The sequence below is a fragment of the Muscardinus avellanarius genome (assembly GCF_963383645.1).
Source record: "Muscardinus avellanarius genome assembly, chromosome: 8".
NCBI classification, from domain to species: Eukaryota; Metazoa; Chordata; class Mammalia; order Rodentia; family Gliridae; genus Muscardinus; species Muscardinus avellanarius.
In genome coordinates, this window is record NC_137794.1 from 76949465 (window position 1) to 76976287 (window position 26823).

Here is a 26823-nt window from a genome sequence, read left to right on the forward strand (position 1 = left end):
CATTTCATTTAAAATAGTTTATTTTTATGTCAAACTTATACATGTATTGATTCTTCTGAACGGCTATATAATATTCCATTTTACAGAACCACTGTACTTTATTTAATTCTGCCTTAATGAGCATTTAAGTTTCATCTTGTTTATATAAATGCAAATAATAGCATCATACTATCTCTGCACAATATATATTTAGTTTATTCTGGCAAGTGTTTCTATGAAAAAAATTTCTGGAAGGGTAGTTGCTATGTTAAGGAAAATGTGCTTTTAAATTTTTTGTACATTTATATATATAATTATAATGTATATTATATATATATATATAGAATGTGTGTGTGTGTGTGTGTGGTTTGAAGTGATATAAACATACATGCACACAGGTTTTGATATGTTTCCTTCCACTTCCCACCCTACTCCTTTTTCTGTCTCCATACATATTAGTTAGGTTGGTATTATAACCTCCATAAATGGTCATAGCATTGTTTGAACTGTTTCCTTCATCAATTCTCCTTCTTCCCGTCCCCTCTTCCTCCTTCAATCCCTAGGGAGATTTTAATGTTGTTTTTCAAGAATACTGAAAAGTTAATAAATTAAGGACAGTAAACATATTTTATATACATTGCCCTATTTTGAAATTTACTCATTTCAAAACATTAATTTTCTTATACAAATATAAGTAAACTATAAATGAGTATATTATACCTGTTATTAAATACTTACAATCAAATATCATGATAATTTCAAAAGAAACAAGATTTCAAAACAGAATATACTACTTCTAGCTTAAAGAAAGGGCCCAAGTTTTTATTTCTTCTCTGGGTTTGGTAGTATGGAATTTCTCTAGCATTCCCTATTATAGTGATAAGGGTAATGTAGTTATTTTGACATTTTGTTTTGTCTAATAATATTGGTATTTATTTTATATGTAGAAATGATAAAATGTGAGAAGTTGGAAAATAAATGTTTATGCTGACCATCAGAGAATACAAGAGATTTTAATAAAACTCTTGGTGGCCCAATTTGGAATTTTTAAGTGCAATAGGGGGATGTTCTGGTTCTCATGGTGTATGCTGCGTGTCCCACAGAAATAAGCAATTAATCAGGTAGAAAGAATCTCTAAAACATCTCCAAAATGGGAAATTAAGAATCACTTCATTGGGCTGTTGAATTTTTTTAAAACATGTTTATCTAAGCTCTATATCTACCACAGTGCCAATGATAATCATTGGGCCAATGCATTTTCTCAAGATTCTCTGAGCTTGACTTCCACATGGAGCTTGAGAGGAGAGTTTATAGAACCAGAAACGAGTGGATAAGTGCTAACAATAGCAACAAATGAAACCAAATTCAGTGAAAATAAATCATGCTAAATGATTCCTAAGAATGAGCCTATTTTGTAGTTAGGTCCAGGTTATTTTGTTATATTACATGTGATTTTGTTTATAAAAATAAATTGTATCTAGTTATACTCATAACAAAGCTTAATATTGAGTACTTTATAATTTGTCTAAGCTTATATGGTCAGTTTAAAGCATGCATTTATTCTCTATCAATGTGACACATTGTTAATAAATTAAAATGTTATAAATTCAGAAATTTTAAATGACACACTCAGTAAGTTAAAAGGATAATCTCTGTAACCAAGGCAACTATCCTGATGCAAGATGACAACCCAGTTTATTAAATTTTTATGAGTACCATGTATTCAAAGAATGTTTTTTACAATTCTTTTTTCTAGATATCATATAAGAACCAGATAATATAAAAGACTTTCTTATAATTTTACTCATTTTGAAATTGAAAACTTATTTATTCATTTGAACATGTAATTGCTATTTGTAAGATGTTGCCAATTGTTGTTAGTACAAAAGATTAATTACCATAAATGAGCAAATGTAGTTATCTATTTAGGGCTAATTAAATAATGCTAAGGGAAAGCACTTTATTGAATTCCCAATATTTTAGGTAAATGCACCAAATTATGTGTAGGCATCTATATTTTCTGATACTTTTTCTGTTATATTGAAAAAAAAACAACTTCAGGAAAGTGCACTACTCACCACGAATGAAGAGTATATAGAAAACTATTTTCTTTTGGAAGCACATAGTATTTGTGATTAAGTGCACAAGACTCCAGCCATAATCAAAGCCAGATACTGAGGTGAATTGTCCTTCAGAGATGTGCCAGTACATTATGTAAAATTGTTTGGACTTTTATTTTATTATGTTTTATTACTTGGTAAGAGAAGCTAAACTTTTTCAGGAAGAATAATACTCTCAACATGCATGCCAATGACCCTTAAAAAACCTTTCAAATTCAATATACTAAGATATCTGCCTAATCTCATTTTTTCTACAAACTCTATGATCTCAGGGTAATCCATTTTTCCTCTTTGGATTTTATTCTTCATCACAAAATTAGATATCATTTCCCATGTGGACATAAACCAGACAGGTAGAAATGATCACAAATAATTTTCCTTATTAGATAATCACTGATGGAGTTTACAGATATAGATGACGTTTTGGCTCTGTGTAGTATGTGTGCTTCTTGGATCATATGCTAGACAAGATCAATGTGGCTCTACATCAGAATCATCTAGGGAGATTTTAAAACATACTCCTGAACTGCAAGTCCAAACTTAATCAATTAGTCTGTCATGATGAAGAAACTTTACAGGATCTATGATTTAAATAAGCTCTTAGGTAATTTCAGAATCACAGTCAGAAGTGGGAACTATGGTCTAGATCAATGCTTCTCAAATTTTAATGTGCATATGAATCATCTGGGATCTTCCTAACATGCAGGTTCTGATTCAGTCTGTCTAGATAGAGCCAGGATTTCTAAATAGCTCCCAGATGATACTGCAGGTGTTCACCCATAGACCATATTTTAAGTTACAAAGCCTCTAGTCAAGATAAAACTCTTTGTAAAATTATTAATATGTGGCATCACAACTTAATTATAACTTGAAAAATATTATAGCTGGAAAAGACGTGGTCATCAATAAATGCAACATCTTTATTACACAGGTATGAGAACTTATTAGCCACTAAAGCTAAGTGATTTAACCATAACAGATTAGCAGCATGAGAAAAACCAATATAAATACCTCTCAATTGTGTTCATTCATATTTATTTCAGTAATTTTTAAAATTTTGGTATGAGACATGAACTGCACTAATTACCAATATTTATTCCAATATTATTTGCAATATTAACTAATTTTGCATTTTATCATCATCATATTTGGGGATTTTTTACAGTAAGTTTATATATAGTAGTTGCAACGTTTAAACAAAAATAGGTAATTATTTGCTTATCCTTGGCTCTCTCCCTTAGTGGCCACACAATGCACAAGGTAATCTATTTTTGGAATTATTCTTTTGAATTGCAATGGCTCTCACCCTGGTTGCAATTTAGAAACATATCTGTAGAGATTTAAAAAGTGATTGGAAGAGGAGAGGGTAATTGTGAGTTTCATTTTATATCTCATTTATTTTTGAAAACATAAACAATTTTTTGAGATCAAGTTACATATCATACAATTTTCCCATTGGAAATGTAGTATCTAATGGTTTCTAAGCTGTTCATAGAGCTGTGCAACCATCACCACAATCTCTTTTAGATCATTTGAATCACCTAAGATAACTGTCATCATCCACTATAATCATAATTCCTAACCATTAGCAAGCATTCCCAGGTACCTCTCTCCCCATTCTTCTTTCTTTTATCCCCTTGGAAAGGTGTTTAAGTCTTGATAACCCTGAGGTTCTGATTTCATAATTGAGATAGGAGGTATTCTGAAATTCTGAATTTAAAACAAATAATAGATATGGATATTTGTGGCTTTCCTGCTAGAGTCCATTTCAGTTTCAGGAGCCACCCTTTTCTCAATCGCAGTATAGGAAATTTGATTGATACTACTGCAGTCTCTGGTTCTAAAGTGGGCCTATTCTCTAGGCCTTGACAAAGCACAGTCTTTAGGCCGACTGGTTCCAATAAAGGTATTATTATGAGTCTAGATCAATGAGAGTCAACTTAGTTATTTTAACAACACATGGGGAAAAGTACAGATTCCACTCCAAAGTCACTGGGGTGAACTAACTTTGGCCTCAAGTTCTGGAAATCATAGTTGCCACTGAAAGAAAAGCCTGCCTGAGACTGAAGGAAATAAAACAGGAATAAAAGCAGGAGAAAAATCTGACATATGTCAGAAGAAGAAAATGTTTTGTATATAAAATCACACACACACACACACACACACACACACACACACACACACACACAATTTTATCAGTTTATGGTTGAAGCCAGTTCTGCTTTGTATCTTCCCATCTCTTGAACCCAAAAGGGCCATTTTTATTGTTAGTTTAAATTGGTTTTTGGTCTCTTGTAATTCAGACATCCCTTGGGTCTAACGCACAGCTCTCATTGACATTTTTCACTCCCTGGAGAAATGACTCCCCAAATAATCTGTCAGATATTTTGCCTAGACTTCCTCCACCTTTTTTCATTTGGAAATGCACCTGCATGCCATCTCTCTTTCTTTCTGTACTTGATGTCCCCCTGTAGTTATAGATATGATCAATGTTGAAAAGACAGAAGACAAACCCCAGTAAGTTTCCCACATGGCCCAAGGGCAGCATGAAACGGGTATGGAGCTGAGTTTTGATCTATTTAGAGGAGAAATTAGAAGATAGATGTCTAACTTAACAATGTTACTAGGACCTACCTGGTACTACTCTGAGGCTATGAATTTTAACAAGTTTGGCACCTTTCTATTCCTTTTTCTTGTGCATCATATTTTTCAGACAATGTTCAGCCTTGTGTGAAGCACTGAAGCTGCCAACAAAGATGGATACAAAGAAAGCTCCTGCACCCAAACTCATTTATCTTACTACCAATGATGTAATACAACCTTCCAATGGCCTAGTCCCAAAGTCTTAAATATTTATGATGCTCAGATATCTGACTGCAAAGAGCTATTATGGATTTCAATAAAGTAAGAAAAATATACAATGAAAGAACTAAGTTTAAATTTACAGGGCAGCTCTTTTCAACCTGCAGAGCTTTAGGGCAATTTAAAACAACAACAACAACTATACAGAGAATGTGATTTTCTTACCCCAAAGTAAGGAGTCTCCACCTCTGCCTTTGACATGCATCAACTACGATCTTATGAAACATCAGACTTGATATTCAGATTCTGCTTATCATAAGGACAATCCTTGTTCTGACTATTAGGTAGTTAGTAAGCAAAGAAATTAAACCTAATACAGGGGGCTTCTAATGTGTTCCTTGAAGGCAAGAGATAAATCTATAACCTATGAGGTTATCATGTCCCTAAAGTTGAAGGCAATTTTTTACTGTACAAAAAAGAAACTGAGTGTGCACAGGTCTAAGTGATTGGAATCATTTTTTTCTTAACTTTAAAGCTAGATGTCAGGAAAAGGCACTGTAAATCATAATTTTTCTTAAAAGAGTATCATCTTTTAAAATTGCATATTTGAAAGGACATAAATGCTGTCATGATTATTCTTATATACAGATATAGTACAGATAGAGATTTAAGTAAAAATAAACTGTAAAAAGGAGATAAGTATATCCACTATATTGTACTTCTAAGTGTTAGTGTAAAAAAATAATAATTACAGGACTGTATCTCTGCTAAGGAATTATACATTCTGTACATGCTTGCCTAATCTAAGAATCCAGTGAAATATAAATATTAATATAAAATACAAAATCCTATTAATTTTTATAAGCCAGTACTTTGTTTTAAAAAAATATAAAAAATTACTAAGATGCCTTTTCTGAGTAGACATGTATGTTTAACTTTGATTTGAAACTATTAGATTATTTTTTCTGATTGCACATTTGTGTATGTATGTGCATATATATACATGCATGTGTATTTATCTGTGTCAGCTTAATTTTAACTTTGGCTTGGGGTATTTCTGAATGACTAAGAGAATTAAAATTAATTAGTTTTTTGAAGAATAGCGTATTCATTTGTAATAATATTATTATTCATATTTTCATCCTCTTTAGTTCTGTGCATATATAAATTTAAATAATCTATCCTCCTAATTATTAAATATGCAAGCCCCAACGCTTTTATCTCATTTACTATTTCACTTGCTCATTTACTCATAAAATTCTTAAATATGGTTTTTCAAAAGTTTTAAATATAAAAAGTCTCAAGGAACCCATGATAAGATAGTAATAAGATCATATAGTCTCTTTCTTAATACTAGTGTTAAAAGTCTAATTTTAAATGCAGAATATGTGTTATAAGTGTTTTATAAAATAGTATATACTGCTTTAAAGTTCACATTGCCTCTAAAACTCTACCAAAGAAAAGTTTATACATAAAAATAGTAATTATAATAAAATATATATATCTTTTAGCCAACTTTTAACTATCATTACATAGCTTTAAAATCCAAGGTAATGTATATGAGACATTTCCTTAAATTTTATTTTATATACTTTTATAAATATTATTAAGAAAATAAGTTAGAATGTTTTTAAGTCAATTCTGCTCCCAGTTTTGAATATATAATTCTTGAAGACATCTGCATACATGTCTTTGGAACACTATATGCCTTAGTCTGTTTTTAATAATGAGCATTATTGACATTAAAAAGTATCCTGAATGTCTATTTAATAGGTTCTTAGTAATTTAATAAATGAAGACAGTAATTTAAGAAAAAAATCTTTAAACAACTGTATGAACTTGCAATTTAAGCTAATCATTACATGACAGTTAATTTTCTAATCATTCTGAAGGAAAATTCAAATCAAAAAAGATTTTTAAACTAAATAAATGACATCAATTTATGGGGAATGTGAAACTACAATAAAATATTCTTTTAGAATTCAAATTACAAGTGAGAAAACTTTTTTATTCTTTCTTCCATTTCCAACTAAAATAAACATGTGCATGAGCCATTGTTTCCAGAGAGTGACTAGTAGTTCATTAACTTAAGACTTAACTGCACTCTAATCAGTGTCTATTGAAGAACAGTTGAAAAATACCTTGTTTCTGAATTTTAGAAATATATAGCCTAATATGGAATCTCTAAACCTCTTCTTGATGGCTCAGTTCTCTGTTGAGTTATTAATTTCTCATCCTGGATTTGTGGGTCAGGACTCCTTTCCATCTTCTCCTCACAGTTTATAAGCTTAACACTAAATTTTATTAGTTCAGGTCTTTTTTGTGGCCCCAGTTACAAATTCAAAATTTCAAAAACAACCCCCTCAGCAGAGGGGTAATGATCATCTGCTGAAAAGTTCCACATTTAGAACCGACTCTTTGAAGCCACAATTGTTCTTGGGAGCAATGAAAGCCAGTATGTTCTCCTCTGAAGTAGATCACTCAAGAGTTGACTATTGGATGTGTGCATTCATAACTATTCATCTTAATGATATCAAGTCTGGTCAAACATTGGCTGGTTTTGCTTCATACCAAATGTATCTGAGGAAGTTTCCTTGTCATGATCCTTTCCAGTCATATCCCCTACTTACTGCAAAAGTCCTGCCCCTCTGTTCCATGGCTGTACTCTCTTCATCCAGGCAGACTACTCTCAACTTTTGAATAGTAACCACCCTGCTTAGCCTTTGGAGACTTGAGTTATTCCTGTAAGATACCCTTCTACATCTTATCCAAGCATCCTACATGATTCCACTCCTTGGGAATGATATGTGACACCTATTGACTGAAATACTTTGCCTCTTTAGCATCATTATGATGCATAGTATTTTAGCTACTGTGTACTGTATTTCTCTACTAAAATGAAAAATAATGCAATAAAAGTTTTTTTAAATAAGAAGAAAAATTTTAAATCAATAAATCAATCTACGGTGAGAATAAAGACCATGAAGTTTGGCTTCTTCTAGGCCATTTCCATGGCTACAAAATGTTTCCCTAAAATCTCAACTCATATTGATCTGTGTATTGATGCATTTTCACAAATCTACTGAAGAGAGTAGCCATTAAATAACCAACTAAAAATGGGAGAATCCGTTTCATGGAAAGAAATTGAGTATTTTTTCCTGACTATAAGTGTTGATCTAGTCATTAAATAAAACCTCTATATCAAAAATAAATTGGAGCAACCACACAAGTGAATTAAGTTTGAGTCATACTGAAAATCAACATTGCAATAAAAGATTTATTTCAAAGGTGAAAATAACCAACCTTTTTTTGGTAATGGAGGCTCTTCTATTTCTCCTAAATCAAGACAAAAATAGTAAGTTAGGACAAAATTTCCCATGAATAGTATGGCTTCATTATTTGTCAATTATCTTTTATTCATTAGTTATTTAAAAAAACTATCATCTTTGACAATCATAAACAAATATAAACTTTGTTCTTATACATTTATTTGAGATAGTTTCATTTTTATGAGTTTAATAAAATTATGGCAGTGGTCCAAATTATACATTATAGATCATTTATCATATTAATCTCAATTTTTTTTCATAGTGACTTCTCACTGAGGCCAAAAGAAATATAAACTCAGACAAAGCAAGAGTAAGAACTTTTCTATTAGCCAGAGTTGATTATGTGATATCTGATGACTAAGGCTGACCTTAAGAAAATGTCATTGAAAAGACAGAATCACAGTGCTTTGTTATTTTCATACCCGTTCCAAGGGAGTTTATATATAGTTTGAGAGCTATTTACTTTTATTCATTAATATGAGAGAACACATCAGTTAATTGTATAATTGTTGTGACATTTATAAAATATCCTTCCATTCTATACCTCCAACTTGTTCAATCTATTTACCTTTGCGATTGTGCTTTTAGTAATACTGCTTTCTGCTATTCAACTATGAATATGACTATGTGTATGAAAAATTTGTACGTACTTTGGGTTTTACTGTTTTTATTTCAATCTTCCTAGAGATAAACTTGAAAAATAGCTACAGCTTTTTACCAAAGAAGCATATAAATGTATCTGTTGTGACTTTACACTCATGTAAAATAAGACTCTCTCTGCTATAATGCTACAGCAATGGTAGCTTTTAAACTTTGCCATCTTGGTCATAATGGCAGATAAATTATAATATGAAAAGCAAATAGGGACCGATCTACTATATTTTGCAGACTATTAAAGTACTTTGAGTCTCAGAAGTATATTAATTTTGGTATAGACTGACATACATGCTCCTTTGGGCTAAATTTGAGCAAGTCACTGTAATAAACATCTAATACTGGTCCTAGCCGTTAGATATAACTCTATGTACTCTGTACCTTTATCAATGTCCTCATCCCCATCATCATCTTCTTCATCACCTTCAGATGAGATGATGTCAGACAACAAAGAAAAGAAGCCATAGATCCAGTCTGTTGTTTCCTCCACAGCATCATGTACAAGTTTTAAAGGATCGGAGCCAATCTTGGCAATTGAGCTTGCTAAAATTAATTAAAAGCAAAAAAATCATAATCATTTCCAAACAATCTAAGATCTGCTTTTCCTGATTTTTCTAATTTGACACAACAAATATGTCAATTTCATGAACTTTAATCTCTCTTGGCTATGTCATTTTTCTTCATTTTTTGTTAGAATTGGAAATTATATCATGCTATAGCATGCTTGTGTAATCAATTAAACATATAAGTTATTGGACACTCTAGTAGTACCAAATATTATGAAATTATCAAGAAAGAAACTGAAAAGTTGAGAAGTTCATAATCTAAATAAGACTTCAGGACAGAGAAATTTAGGAATGAAACAAACTAGTGTATATTTCTGTTATCAAAATTGCAAATAAGTCCTAAGCTATTGTTCAGGAATGAAATAAATCATTATAGGACCATAATATAATCAGCAGTTTTAGGGAGAAGAAGGCTCTGTAAATTTTCAGATAAACAACATCTATATGTTGACTAAAGTAGTTATGACTTAATTAAGACTGGTGTCTTTATTTTAATTTTTGACATATGGGGGAAATCTAGAATTGTCAACATAGTATACCAACTACAAGGTAAATTCAGTTAGATTTATCTTTGTTCAACAGCTCAGTGTTTAAAATAAAAAAATTATACTTCAAGTAACTTCAATGGATGGGATTAGACAAAAATGAAACTCATAAATCCTCCTTTTCTATGTTCTAAAAGATAAAAATGTTTGTGAACTGAGAGATCAAATATTTAAAATCCAAGTAAATAAAAATATTAGGGATTTCAAAAATGTTGTTGTTCTAGTTATTAAAAAATGTGCTCTGAAAAGGTAAGAGTGTCCTTTAAATTTGATTGAAGAGATAATTTACGTAGAAATATGATATAAATTACACCTGAATTTTCCATTAACATGTAATTAAATTTTAGAAGTATGTTTTTTTCTTAATTTTAAAACTATTTTAGCTTTTTAGAGAATCTTCTACTTTTGATGTATTTAAGAGAACAGAATTATACCAATGTATTATGTCATCTAAAGGTTAAGTACTCCAAAATTAGGTGTTTACTCTGGTTGAGATAGAAATCACTAGAATGTTTGAGCAGAGAAATGAAGTTATTTGACTTATGATTTTTTTCTCTCTATTGAGCATTAAAAAGATTCTAAGCTGGAAACAAGGAGATGGTAAGGAGCCAACTGAAATAAATTAGAAGAAAGATGACAATAATTTTTACCAGGTGATAACCATGTGTTTGATGAGATGTCAGATTTTGGATATATTTTAGTTATACAATTAATGACATATGATTTCTGTGTGGTTGTGAGATACAAGAGAGAGAATGAGGATAATAACGGCATCTGAGTAAAAAGATTGCTGACTTTTCAACTTCTCAAACTTATGCTGCCTATTAGACATATACAAGGAGATACAGACATTTGTACAGTTCAATATAATCTACAAAAGAGGCGTTCTACCAGAAGATAGAAACTTGTGAGTCGCCCCAAAAATGAAAGGTATTCAAAGTCACAATGCTGAATGAGATCACCAAGGGAAAGGCCCAGGAGCACATCAACATAGAGAAGACAGAGAGGTAAACAAAAGGGATGGGGAGAAACCAGTAGTGGATTCCAAGAAGGGAAGATGAGAAAGATAGCAAAGAGAGTTAAAGAAAGAACAGAGAGTATAATGCACAAGACACCAAGTAAATAAATAATTTTAAGGAGAATATTAAGTGGTAAACTCCGCTGATAGGTAAAATAAACTGAAAACTGAAAGTGGATCTTGGATTTAATGATGAAAATGTCACTGGTGACTTTCAAAGAGCAGATTCAATAAAGTTCATTCCAATGGAAGAAATTTGGAGGCAGTGAGGATATCTTAGTGTGAAAGATGAATACTGGGTGCTATCTGAGGGATAGGATGATAGTTGATTTTCATTTTAGCATTGTTAAAATTGGAAGAATATTTTTTGTTTTTATTGATGAGTAAGATCCCACAAAGGGTGAAAAAATTACATTAGAAAACTTTTAATTTTATGTTCTTTTCTGGGGGATTTGTGGGACATACAAACAATCCAGTGACCCCAAGTTATAAAATGCTAGTGTCAGGGAAGCTTATCTCTATGATTCATTTTTATTGTGTCTTTACTTCACTATTTTGTTGCATTCTAAGAAGATTCATGTGAGCAAAAAATAGTCTGAATAGTGAGATTAAACTTTATAGAAAGGAAAGAAAATGAAATTTTATAATTACAATTGAAAGTCCTAAAAGAATTATATGTAAGGACCTGGAATATATTGGCAACATTAAAAGAATATTTCACATTGAATTATTTTATATCTTTTGAAAGAATGCTGAAAATTGAATCTTTATGATTAGACTAGATTGAGATTATTTCCTCATTCCCCTTCTTTATAAGTGTTAACTGAATAACCTCATGATAAAAGCCAAAAAATAGGTATCAGTTTAGTCATCTTTATAAGTAACACATGAACTTACTTAGCAGACATATCTATATTGTATGTGGGAGTATATGTGACTGGTTCTTATGAGATAGAAAGGCAATGTTTTTGGCTTGGGACTAACTTTTCAGCTACATGGACAACTTTAAAAATTGGATTTTGGATACTAATGCAAGAGAGCCAAGAGAGGCAACAAAGATCAAGAAAAGTTTAAAGTTAAATAAAAATTTTGTATGTTCTCTGTTTTCAATGCCAAACTATACACATACTTTCATTTTTAAATGAAACACACACATTTAAGGAAGATAGTGGTTCTGAAATTTATTCTTATTTACTCTTTCAGACATCACATAAAACATATAAATGAGGAAATATTAAATGATGCAACTAAATGTTTAGTGATACTTTTTTTTTTTCCTTTGAGGTACTGAGGATGGAACCCAGGGCCATTCTACCTCCGAACTACACCTGTCATCTCAGTACTCGGGAAGCTGAGACAGGAGGATCCCAAGTTTGAAGCCAGCCTCAGCAACTTAGTGAGACCCTGTTTTAAAAAGGGGGGATGTTGTGAGTACAGCTTGTAGATAGAATGCCCTTGGGTTCAATGCTCTGTTCCAAAAATATTGAACTAGATAATGGTTCCAATTTGGGCTCTGAGGTCAGACTGATAACATTCAAGCTCCAGCCTCCTCCCTAGTGCCATTCCAAGCTCTGCTAGATCCAGAAACAAAAGGAAAAACAAGTGACAGTGGTATTCTTTCTATTTACAATTTCACTAGTTTGTTTATTATAATTTTTATTAATTTTTAAATCTTAATTATGGCATTAAAGTATTATTTACTTGATTTGATGAGTTCTTATGAGGCTTCAAATTTTCCACCAAAGGAGAGTGTTTCACTAACCTTTCTCATCTTAGTACTTCTCCTTCCTAATACCTGTGTGAACTTTTGCCATATCTATGCAACATCTTGAGGCCTCTATTTTTCCAAAGATAATATTCGAAACAATACCTCAACCCCTCATACCAGTTGTCCTTCTATTCAGCCTTTCTATACCTCAATTTAAATACACCAAGCTCTGGAAAACGGTAGTACACAGTGGGAACAAGAATAAAGAACTGCAGTATACTGAAGCATAAAATGTCAATATGAACTATAATAACCCATAAAGCTGTTGTAATTATCATATGAGACAATCCACTAAAATTACATAATACATTAGCCTAGCATGGTGGCACTCGCTTGTAGTCCCCACACTTGGGAGGCAGAGACAGAAGGATCATGCAGGTTCAAAGCCAGCCTTTCTGGCTTAAGAGACCCGGTTTATAAATAAAAACATAAAAAAACAGGTCTGGGAATGTAGCCCAGAGGTAGCAGGGTTTCCAGGAACCCCAGCACCACCAAATATTATATATATTGAGGGGCATTTTGGCACACGCTGTAATCCCAGCATTCAGGAGGCTGAGACCCGAGGATCGCGGTTCACCGACAACATCAGCTACTTAGTGAGGCCCTCTGCAACTCAGTGAGACCCGGTTTCAAAATAAAAAATAAAAAATATAGCAGGGGGTGTACCTTGGAGGTCGAATGTGCCTGGGTTCCTTCCCCAGACCCACAAAAAAAAAAAAAATCACATAATACAGTTAGGCATGGTGGCACACCTGTCATCCCAGTACTTTGGAGGCTGAGACATGAGGATTGCAGGTTCCAGCCGGCCTCAGCAACTCAGCAAGACCCTCATCAACATAGAATCTGTTTCAAAATAATTTTTTAAAAAGGGTGGGGAGTATAAATCAGAGGTATAATGCCTCTGGGTTTATTCAATAGTGCCCCCCCCAAAAAAAATCACATAATCACATTGTATAGTGCCTGGTAACTTGTAAAAGTAGACATAGGAAAATAAACAAGCCTGTCTGTTGAGTGAATCAGAGCTCATTCCATTTTTCTGGCAAAGATCAGTGGTTCCCACTCCCCACAACAGAAGCCTTGAAAGTGCTCTAAGATCCTCACAAGGTCTTCAAGAATGGCAGCACTGGATGTCCAATATTCCATTAGGCACTTGAGACAACTCTGATTGCATGGCACTCACACCCAAAAGATTGAACCATCAACTACAGTGTTACCCTTTCTGCATCACACCACAGGATGGCGGAGAGAGCAAGGGTCTCCAGTTTCTTCTGGCCCTTCTACCCATGAGTCTCTGCCTGCACCAGGTGGCTTCCTTTGGTCTCACTCAAGCTCGTTCTACATAAATCCCTTGGTGTAGAGCATGTAAGGCAGAGAAAGGGACCTAGTGAATGGTAGAAAGTGATTGACTCAGTTTTCATAATCATTCCACTTAAACATAGTGTTCCCCAAATGTGGGTTGTTATCAGTATTACTGCCCTCACTTAGTTGCTCTGTCCTCATATGTGACCTTGGCGCACTGTATGAAATCCACACTCTGCTTCTGTCGGAACTGATGACACGACTACACTTGCCCCTTACCTCCCAGAAAAGATTCAGACAAAACTATTTGGATCTCAACTGAGGTGAGAATTTTTTAAATGCCATAAATACCACCTAAACTAGGAACAACTAAATGTGTGTTTTATTGATGTGTGTACCTTGCTCATAGTAACCACTATGAGTTTAAATATGGATTCTTTTTTCAGTATAATTATTGAACACTGGTTGTGTGCAATATCTAAATATTATATACTTAAGATAGCCCTATCGCTTTTGTAGAGGCTGTTCTAGTTTTCATTTGTGAAGAAAGTTGTTTCAAAGTATATATGTATATCCATGTTTATAGCAGCACCATTCACCATAGCCAAATTAAGGAACCAGTCTAGATATCCATCAACAGATGAATAGATTACAAAAATGTGGTATATACACACATTGGAATTTTACTCAGCTATACAGAACAAAATTATGTCATTTGCAAGAAAATGGATGAAACATGAGATGGTTATGCTAAGTGAGATTTGCCAGTGTCAGAAAGCAAACAGTTGTTTGTTTTCTCTCATATGTGGAAGCTAGAGTGAAACTGGGTAACAAAAGTGACTTCAGATAAAGGAGAGCCTCTGGTGGAGTGATGAAGGGGGCTAGGGGGAAGTAGGGGAAGGCTTATGTCTTGAGATCCTCTGTTTTAATATACTTGTATTGGCTTTTTCAAATTATTTACATTAAGATTAGTTGTAGTGAACTAGATAAGAATCTGTGGTTAAAAGGTAAAAATAAAATAAGATGAAGAAATGGAAGCCAACAAAAATTAAATGCAATTGCTTTGTGGTATGTTCTACATGGAATAACTTTCTTTAAAGTAAATAACATTTTCAAAAGATCTTCACAAAGATAAAATAGTAAAATTTGAGCTACTTTATAAAATTTCTTTGAAACTTAATATAAGAAAATTTTTGTTTATTTATCATTTTATGATTTAGCAAAAATAATTTCAGACTGTGTAATTAGGTTATGAACTAATTTGTGTGATGTTTGTACAGAGCTCCAGAACTTTAGGGCTGGGATGCAGCTTAGTGGTAAAGCACTTCCCTGGCAAGTGCACCGCCCTGGGTTCTTCGATCCCCAGCCCAAAAAGACAAAAAAAAAAAAAAAAAAAAAAAAAGACCCCCTTTAAAAAAAAAGCTAAGAGCTCCAGAAGTTTATGTAAAGGTAAAGGTATATTAAAACCTCATTTGCATATGCTTAAATGTCTTATTTTACAAATGACTAAATGCCATGATATTGCCATATTAAGAACATATGTTACTTTTGAAAAGTAGGACATTTGAACAATTGTATAGAATCATCTTCACTAATATAATTAATGAATTAACTTCAAAAACAAAGTGTCTCACCGGGTGTGGTGGCACACACTTGTAATTTCAGAACTTGGAAAGGCTGAGACAGGAGGATCACAGGTTCAAGACCAGCCTCAGCAACTCAGTGAGACCGTGTTTCAAAACAAAAAAATACAATAAAATAGGATTGAGGGTGCAGTTCGGAGATAGAATGCCTCTGGGTTCAAACCCCACAACAACAAAAAAGAAAAAAAAAAACAAGTATCTGAATAGATGTACAATCAACTAGATTTTCAACACACCAACCATATGTCAAGGTTAAAATCCATGATGGGTTATCCTTTTCCTCAAGGAATATTCATGGTGAAATTAAAAGATAGTGAAATTTCCATGGCACTTCTTATATAACCTTATTAGACAGGTTCATTTGACATAATTGACATATATTTCTCTGTTCTATTAGAACAAGGAGTAATACAAAAGGGTTCAGTCATGCATTTAACAATCTAGATTTTGTTTGTTTCTTTTCTTTTCTTTCTTTTTTTTTTTTTTTTTTTTTTTTTTTGCGGTACTGGGGATGGAACCCAGGGTGGTTTTACCTCTGAGCTCTTCAACTAGTCCTATTGCTTTTTTGGTCTTTTTATTTTTTGAAACAGTGTCTCACTGAGTTGAGAAGGGCCTTGCTAAGTAACTTTGGCTGTCTCAAACCGCGATTCTCCAGTCTCCACCTCCTGAATGCTGGGATTACAAGCATGTGCCACCATGCCCAGCTAGATTTTATTTCATAGTTTTGCACTCTTATAGCCTATTTTTTGAAGATTAATACATTTGCTAGGTGATTGACTCTTTTTAACTCTAATGACTGTATGAAAAATTTACTCTGACAATAAGTATAAATCTTAGAGAGAAATGTGATAATAGCCAACTGGAATTTAAACCTACTTTTTAAAAAAAAATCACCAAATCAGCCGGGTGTGGTGGCACATGCTGGTAATCCCCGTGCTTGGGAGGCAGAGACAGGAGGATCGCACAGGTTCAAAGCCAGCCGTGTTGGCTTAAGAGACCCTGTTTCCAAATAAAAAAGTATAAAAATTAGATCTGGGAGTGTAACCTGGAGGTAGAAGGGTTTCCAGGAACCCCAGTACCACCAAAAAAAAAAAAAAAAAAAAATCACCAAACTTATTTGAAAACAAGTCAGTTTTGTGTGATGCTAAAATTCAGGGGGCTTTCAGTTGTCTCTTTCTAATTATATATCTGAACATATAAAATTATTTGATAGAGTGACAATCTGTTAGATTTGAGTTTATGTATTTATTTCATTTCAGTTTGATTTGATTGTTGAAACTTCAATTGTTGTTAAATAGTAGACATTACTTGTTTCATTTGTAATATATTTCAGCCTAAAGTTATTATGCATACATAAATATAGATTTGGTATTTTACAAAAAGAGATTGGAAGAAAAGAAAAGGAAAAGAAACAAAAATGACTTAGTTTAAACATAACTAAAACTTAAATGGCTTTATGTTCAGCTAAATAACTATTTTATTTGGTCAGAGAAGCAATATTATTAGGAATGATAAATAATAGGCTATATTATTATAACAATAAATAATAGGCTATATTATGTGGATTAGATTATATGCAGTTGATATTTTACAAGAAGATACTTAACCCTCCCTGAATGTGGTATTAGTACCTAAAGATAAAAGAAAATGCAGCAAATGGGGAGGCATGGCTGTGTGGGGTGTGTGTGTGTGTGTGTGTGTGTGTGTGTGTGTGTGTGTGTGAAGTAAAATGTGCAAAGCAATTTGCAACCTGCAAAGGATGAACTGAAATTCATGAGGCTAAGCTAGAATCTGCATTAGTCCTGTGACTTACCAAGCTCCATCTTCAGTGATGGCAATGAAGTTTAAGAGATGCCATTGCTCTTTGTCATGAAGCTAAATATGTATGCCCTAGGCCAGGAGTAGGAGTAGCCAATGGAAGATCTGGCAGGAGCAGACACTGCTGCTGTCCTTTGCCAGCAAGGTAAGCCAAGAGATCAGTAACAACATGCCTGCGCCACAGGGTCCTCTGTGATGACCTTCTAAAAGGAAAAAGTATATGTCCCTGTTTGCCTTATGCCTTCCAAACCTGGCACATATGGATTCTTCTTGTTCACCTTAACCAAGAAATATGCAAGAGAATGAATTTTGAAAATCCAGTTTTATCTTAGCAAAAGGGACACAATATAAATCCACCACATCTAGTTTCATTTAAGTCTCCATGAGTTGTATGGTATGAATGTTTGCATCCCTGCAAAATTTCTGTGTCGAAGTCCTAATCACTAAAGGTATATGTGGCCTTGGGGCCTTTGGAAGGTTTGGGTCATAGAGAATCTTTAAGAATAACATTAGTGCAATAGTAAGAGAAAGAAAGAAGCGGAGAGGAATAGGGTCAGAAAAAGAATGGGAGGAAGGAAGGAAGGAAGGAAGGAAGGAAGGAAGGAAGGAAGGAAGGAAGGAAGGGAGGAAAGAAGAGATCGCTTCTTCCCCAATGTGAAGACACCTATGGGCAGCTTGACCTTGGACTCCCCATCCTCCAGAGCAGAGAAAAATAAATTACCTGTGTTTATAAGCCACTCTGTTTGGATATTGTGTCACTGAAAACCAAACAAATGGAGAATGAGAACCATATAAAAAATAAAGATAAAATAAAAGGTGGGCCATAAAACTTCTGAAATACATTGAGTTCTAAAAGATAAGACACATTTGATTTGCAATTTTGAAAAACTGAAACACTTGCAGATGTTGTATACTTAGATGCTTTTAAACCCAAAGAAAAACTAGGATCCTGATTTAAAAGCACTTTTGGTGAGCTAATTGTTTTATTGACTGAGGAAGGAAATGACTGTCACTTTTCTCATCTACATTTGAATAGCTCTCCTGCAGCTCCAATTCCTTGCTTTTCAACATCTGAGGCATGGGCATTTTCCCCCTGTTTTTTTTTTTTTTTTTTTTAACTTTCTCAATTGATTTTTTCCCCCTCTACTCATCTTTACTACAGACTTACTTTAGTAGTTTGGAAATGTGCACTTGTGTGGAACCTAATGAAATTAAACACAAGCATTTTTAGTTAAAATTAAATGTTTTTTTCAATATTTAAGAGTTTCAGGACAGCATATTTAAGTTGCTCTTTGCTGTCACTCAACTGTTACTTTTTAAGGCATAAGAAACATTGCTGAATGCAAATAGATATACACTTCACCTCTCCTTCTCGATATGACCCCAATCCACCAATTTTTACTGCGAAATTGTGTTGCAGATGTTTAAACCTGGAATATTTCCAGCTAACTGGAGCTAGACCTATGTCAAATATAGGACATTTTATATTCCAAACAACTTTTGCTCCTTTTACCCATGTCAAGTATCTACATAAAAATCAGAGAATCATATTATAATTTTATTAGTAAGTATTAAGCTGTTATATTAACTGAAATATGAAGCTGTTATGCTAATTAAATTAATTTTTCCTTTTTTATATAAGCACACATTGAATGCAAAGAATTTGAATTTATTATTCAATAGATTATTGAATATTACTATTCAATATATTATTTTAATATTATTATCGGGGTTCAGAAAATGAAGATTTCCTCTGTTTTAAGGTAGGTCAGATAAAAATTTGAACCTCTCCCTTTCAAAGCTAGCCAAAAAAAAAAAAAAAACAGAAATATTACTCTGATGTTTCTCTGCCTTTCTGTGAAAGAGCTGACTATAATAGAAATTATCTGATCTTCCTTGTCTGGTAGTAAATCATAAGACCTTCATTCTAGAAGAGGTTGTGCTCTGTACCAAAAGAAAAGAATATCACATAGAAAGCCCAAGAAGAATCCAAACAGACCTGTCTTGCTTGATTTCCCATTTTAGGTTATTATCATGAGATCCCATTTCATCAAGGTTGTCCATTGTTCATCAAACCTAAGCTTAAAAATAGACAGCTCTACCTATTGGGTCTTTGGTCTTCATTTCTGATGACTCCTCTTATCAAGTAAAATTTGATTAAATTCAGTCATGTATGCTTTTCTTTCATTATGATATCTCTAGATATAGACATATTAGTCTTAACCCTCATGATGGAGGGTAGAGTATCATATCTTTGCATCCCTACATTGTGCATGTAATAAGGCATACCTCTTTGATTTTATATTACACATGTAATAAGAATAGAAAAACAGGTATTTTATTGGTTTGTAGATGTGTAAATAGTTCTTTCCAAAGTAACTTTCAACAAAATTAATTTTCTATTACTGAAAAAAGACAAAATATAGTACTCAATCCAGTTGGATGACTTACTTGGAATTCTACATTATAAATTTCACAGATCAATGGAAAAGGAATATGTTAGATTTTAAATTACTGTACCAATTACGATACACTAATTATTTAATAAACATTTATTTTGTCAAGTTAAGGGTTACTTTAGGAAATTCTTAACTGTTACACATTCTCTTTAATCAATATTAGTTAAAGAAATAATTTTAAGATTTTTTTCCACCACATCAAAATGTAGCATAAATGCCATGAATTAGGGGGCTTACCACCTATTTCAGAATGGTTATAATATTTCCTCAAAATAAAACAGGGTACAATAATTCATTGAATTTCTACTGTGGAGTCAGTAGAATTTATGTAAAGTGACATGAATTTAAGAGTTGGAACTATACAATCAGCATAACTTTTAAAAATATGTCTATTCAGCCAGAAGTGTTAGTATGTGTTTGTAATCCCAGCATTTGGCAGGATGAGACAGGAGGACTGAGGTTGCCAACAGCCTCAGGTACTTAGGATCTTTGCAACTCAGGGCGACCCTGTTTCAAAATAAAGAGTAAAAAAACATAGGAACAGGGTGTAGCTCAGAGGTAGAATGCCTCTGAGTTATATCTCCAGTACCACACACACACACACACACACACACAGACACACACACACACACGTCTATTCATATTTAAGATCAAATGCATTTTAAGATTTAATTAAAATAAAACTCACTACAACTTATCTCAAAATTACTATGTGCCACTCAAATTTCCATGTTTTCTTTTTGTGTATATACATATGTATGTATATTCACTGATTAAGTGATCATGGTAACCATATGTAGCAGTATTACCTCAAGAGGATGAAACTGAAGCACAGAGAAATAATTTGCCTAAGAGTATATCGCTGTTTATTGATGCTTAGGATTCTAACCCAGTCCCCTAGCCTTAGTTCCTATATTCAGCTATATTGGACTTGGTCTTTAAGGTCATGTGTTCTTCTGTTATTATTGTTTTGTGTTTTTGCTTATTTGTTTGCCTACTATATATACTCAACAAGTGAACAAATAACTTCAGTTCAGATCATACAAATTTCATCAAACAATATGCGCCAGGCCTTAGCAGGACAACGAGATATTAAGATGAATTAGACAGTTCTTGCTTTTGAGATGCGTATGACCCTAGCAGAGATACAAAGTTCTAAAAATATATTTTCAATGTGGATTTATGGCATGATATCAACACAAATTTATACTCATTATGGCATTTGAAGTATAAAACATTATCATATTTTCCTTTATTTATTACTTTTTTATTTTTTTATTGGTGCACTGTATTCATACATCATAATGGGATAAAAACTTGTGTAGACATACATGCACACATTGCCCAGTTAGTCCCTACCCAATCCCTACCCCATTCCCTCCCCATCCCTCCTTCCCATGCTTGGCTTAGTGGTTGACATCTAATATTATAGCAATTTATCCAAAATTAACAATGATAATCTCACATAACAGATTCATTTGTCTGATATCAAACTTTTGATCACTGAGAGATAACATTTTAGTATTTCTTTTTGCTTTCTTTCTTACCAGAGGATTTTTTTTTCTTTTTTTTTTAAGGTAAAACTATCATACTTTTTTTTTTTTTCAGAAAAAGTCTATCCTAACATAAAATATGAACTCTAAATACCCAAAACAATCTCAAAAAAGAATAAAGCTAGAAGATGTGCACTTTCTGATTTCAAGCCTTATAGAGCTACAATAATTGAAACAGTGTAATACTGCTATAAAAGCAGATATATAAACCAGTGGAATAAAATAAAAAGCCTAGAAATAAATTCTTCCATATATGATCAAGTTATTTTTGACAAAGTTTCCAAGTACATTTGGTGAAGAAAATAATAATCTTTTCACTAAATATTGTTGAAAAATAATAATTACATGAAAAATAATAAGATTGGACCCTTACCTAACACCATATTCAAATATTAACTCAAACTAGATAAAAGACCGAAATGTAAATCTTAAGACTATAAACTTTTAGAAGAAAACCTGGGTCATAACACTTCACAACATTGAAATTGGTAGTGATTTCTTGGATATGATTTCAAAGGCACAGACAACAAAAGAATAAATAAACTTCCTAAGAAATAAAAAAAATATTGTACAATGTAAACAGAGTTAAAAGTTACTGATAGAATGGGATAAATTATTTCCTAATGCTATATCTGAAGGTATATTAATAGTCCAAGTAGAAATTCTAAAAATTAGCAACAATTAAAGCACACAATACAATTTAGAAATACAATTTAGAAACAGGTAAAATACTGAAATAAATAATGAATCTCCAAAGATTTTAACCTATAAACACATAAATATATTCTTCTTTGCTTAGTTGTCTGCTGGATGGAAAATCTTGTTTCTCTGGTTCTAGTGTATATTACCTATTTCTTCTTTGTAGTCAATCTCTTTGAGTATTTTCTCTAGTGCTGGTTTTGAAGACATAAATTCCTTGAGTTTCTGTTTGTCATGGAAGCTTCTTATTTCCCCATCTAATTTCTTTTTTCTTTTCTTTTTTTTTTTGGTACTGGGGGTGGAACCCAGAGGCTTTCTACCTCTGGGCTATACTCCCAGACCTTTTTTATATTTTTTTATTTGGAAACAGGGTCTCACTAAGTTGCTGAAAGCCTCACTAAGTAGCTGAGGCTGGCTTCGAACCCATGTGATCCTCCTGTCTCAGCCTCCCAAGCGCAGGGTTTACAAGCGTGCGCCACCACGCCTGACTCCCCATCTAATTTGATAGATAGTTTAGCTGAGTAGGAAATGTGGGGCTGGAAGTTGTTTTCTTTCAGAGTTTGGAATATGTTACTCCAATCCCTTCTGGCTTTCATGACTTGGTTTGGGAAGTCTGGAGTGATTCTAATTGGTTTGCCTCTGAATGTCACTTGGCCATTTGTTTTTGTTGCCTTTAATATTATCTGCTTGGCTTCCACATTGATCCTCTTCTCCTATCCTGTCTAAAGGGAGTTCTATAAGTGTCTTGGACCTGTGTATCGACCTCTTCCTCTATGTTTGGAAATTTTTCTGCTATTATTTCTTTGAAGAGATTATTGATCCCTTTGGTTTCACCTTCTTTTCCCTCCTCTATTCCGATTATTCTTAGGTTAGCTCTCTTAAAATGGGCCCATATTTCTTCAATGTCAGATTCCTGCTGCCTGATTTTTTTCTAAGTTATAAATTATGCATTTGTTTTTGGAGTGATCATCTTCTAGGAGCGAGATTCTATTCTCCATGTGGTCTAATCAATTGTTTATACTTTGAATTGAGGCCTTTACCTCAATGATTGCTTTCTTTATTACTTTTAGACTCTCTCTAAATTCTTTTCGAAAGTCCTGTATTATTTCTACAGTTATATTCCTGATTTGATCTTCTGGAAATCTCTGAATTTCTGTGTGATCACGTTCTGATAATATGGGGTTGTGGGCATTCATTGCTCTATTGTTATTCCTCTTTCCAATGATTTCAGAATTTTGTGCCTTCCCTGGGTCACTACAACTTCACTTAGGGTGCTCTGTATCTCAAGTCTGTTGTAATCGTAGCTGCCACTACTTCTTTACTGGGTTGTATCTCAAAGTCTCATACCCAGGAAGTTAATCGAGGCTGCGCAAGACGGTGGGGATGCCAGGCTGGGCGTTTTCCCATGGAGAGCTGTGACTAGGGTGTGATATCTCTGCCACTGCTACTCCTTCACTGGGTTGGACTGCAAAATATCCAACCCAAGGAGATTATTAAAGCTATGCAAGTCCCTGGGACTGCAGTATAGGGATTTCTCTTTTAGGGGCCGCAATTACACTCACGGTTATTGTGCGCGTAGATCTGGAGCTGTGGTGGGGCACCGTGAACTCGCTGTTGCTGCTGGCAATATGGTGCCACTGTCACACCCTCGGCTGTGAGGCTGGCACTGCTGGCAATATGGAACCGCTGCCACACACTCGGCTGTGAGGCTGGCGTATTTCTTTTCTGGTTTTGAGCTCAGTTCTGCGTCCCTGGAAGGTGTGATGAGCTTGGCCACTGGGAGTTTTAGACGTTCATTGCACTGAAAGAACTGCTGAATTACACCCGAATGATCTGCAGCTGCTCACTTCAGCTCCTTGTTTACCTTTTCTCTCTGGAGCCTGGTGCTGTGAGGGAAGATGGCGCCGGCGCAGCTCTGCTGCTGCATTGCGGGCTTGATTTTTGGTCTCTGGTTGTTCTTCTAATCTTTTTTTTTCTCTGTCCCTTGTGTTTACATTTTTTATTTCTCTGCTGATGGTGTTTTCTGGCTATGAAAAGTGCTGATTTTGTGGCAACAGAGATGGAGTTTTAGCAGGACTCATAAACACTGCTTTTCTCGGTCACCATCTTCCCGGAAGTCTATTACTTATTTATTTATTAAAAGGTTTATCGAGCTTCTTTGTGCTATACACTTCTAAACACTAGATAAATTAAGTACATAAAATATAGGCATTTTTCTTCAAAATCTAACAGATCATTAGAGAAAAAATTTGTCTTTTAAAATTGTACCCAATTAAAAGAGTACAACTTATAAGAAGTGCTATGAATAACCAGTAAATAATATAGTGAAGAATTATGACAGATTGACTTGATTTTCATAGAAACTTCTGGGAAGTTTACTTTAACAATGTGAAGATAAGCACAACACTGAAAGATGTGTAATGGCCAATCTTTAACAAAAAGAATCACCAATATCTGATAGAAGTTGTAATTGTTATTCATCTGGATGAATAAATTTACAAACCTCAATATCAGAACTCATTTGATAAGATTTCAATGAATAGTAATTTCAAATTATTGGATGTTTTGACCCTGAAACCAATCACCAACAAAATCCTAGAGGTCTAATATTGACTTGTCAACTGTTTAATTTGTAAATGAGTCTCTGATTTTACTATAATTTCAAAAAAGTTTTAAAATTAAAAATTCAGGAATAATATAATCTAATAAATAAGGGTACTTATTTAAAATGATTAGAATTTCATTATCTTTTTCCTCATTTAATGAAGGATCAATAAAATTTTATTAGGTTCTGGGAATCATTGCACTATAGAACTCACTGCTTCTTTGATAAATTCATAAGCAGAATGGAATTGGGTAATACAGTGACATCATTTTTAGGTGTAGAGATTCAGAGGAACAAATAGCTTGAGACATTGAATAGAATATGTGAAATCTGAGATAAGATTTGAATCAGAGTAAGAAGCATAGAAATGTCAGCCATTCTTAAAAACTCAGTACCCAAGGGAACTAATAAAGTATAAAATGTGGAACTTAGTCTCAGTCTTCCAATCTCCTAAAATGTAATAATATTTATTTATATAGGCATACATACATCTCGATAGATAGATAGATAGATAGATAGATAGATGATAGATAGATAGATAGATAGATAGATAGATAGATAGATAGGCAGACAGACTGGTGTTAAAACTTCACTTTCAGACTGACTTTGGGATTTCCCTAAATGATTTTACTCTGCTAAACTCATAGCCTGACAAATAGTGCACCTGCTTAACTGGGCTAAGTGCCAAAGAAAAAAAAAATCAGGGAAATTAATTTCCAAGAGCTGTAGATAAATGGCATACCTCATTAGAAAACCTATTTAAAAGGCACATCAGGAGATGTCTGCAAGACTGTCATAAGAAATTGATGCTTCTTACCATCAGGTCCTTGCCATCTTTCTTTTCAGATTACTGATCTTACTTCCCCCTAATAAGATTCAACTCCAAGTTACATTTAATGAATGCCTCTATGTGCCAGCAATGTATTTCTGCATAGATTATTTTATTCTAATAATTTTAAAATATTTTGAATTAAGTATATATTGTGAAATGCTTATATTAATTACCAAATTTTCTTTGAGACATCCTTGTAAAGCCAAATAGTGATTTTCCCCATTATGAATGAAGACACTAGTAAATTATGACTCTCATTATTATATGAAAAAACTAAGAGTTACTAAAATTATTTCTATATACTCTGATCTAGAGAAAAATCATAAACATCCTTTAATGTCTTAGTTTACAGTAATTTATTTAGTAGTCCTATTTGTTTATATTTTTATTGTCTACTGTTAACCTTGAATTCACCTTATTTTTATTAATTTTACTATATTTTATTGGTGCATTTTTGTTCTTCATCTTAATAAAGTATAGAGTGATAAAAACATACATGTACACAATACTTGGTGTGTTTCCTTCAAGATCCCACCCCACTCCTTTTTCTCCCTCATATAAGTCATTAAGATTGGTATTAGTAGTTTCGTGTTAGTTAAGTAATAACATTATTTAAATTCTTGCCTTCATCACGTCTCATTTCCTCTTTCTCTCTTCCCCAACCCCCTTTTAGCATTCCACTGGAGTCTTTATTCCTTTATCTGAGGGAAGTCTTGTTACCCAATTTCTTTTTAGCTTCCATACATGAGAGAAAATAAACATCTGCTCACTTTCTGAGACTAGCTAATCTCACTTAGCACAATATTCTCTACTTTCATCCTTTTCCCTTCAAATGGCGTAATTTTGTTCCTTATGGCTGGCTTAATAAAATTCCATTGTGTGCATATACCTCAGTTTTGCGATCCATTACTTTGTTGATGGACATCTAGGCTGGTTTCATAACTTGGATATTGTGAATTGTCTGTTATAAACATGGATATGCATTTGTCACTATTGTATTCTGACTTCAATTCCTTTGGAAAGGGCTTTCTAGCTGAGCCTGCAGACGTTTGTGGGATAGACTTCCAACAGCCTTTGTGGATCTAACATTGATTACAAGTCACTTGCTCATCCAGGAAAGTGGTAAAGGTAATG

General features: G+C 33.4%; 1 protein-coding gene across 1 annotated transcript in view; it reads right to left on the reverse strand.

Moving 5' to 3' along the window:
- Nucleotides 1-26823, reverse strand: part of TRDN (triadin) — a gene marked incomplete at both ends in the record, with an annotated part of 326113 nt that overhangs the window by 294462 nt on the left and 4828 nt on the right. Inside the window, 2 exons of the mRNA XM_080700116.1 lie at nucleotides 8205-8237; nucleotides 9266-9427. Of these exons, the coding sequence (XP_080556242.1) occupies nucleotides 8205-8237; nucleotides 9266-9427 (195 nt within the window). The remainder of the gene's footprint in view (nucleotides 1-8204; nucleotides 8238-9265; nucleotides 9428-26823) is intronic.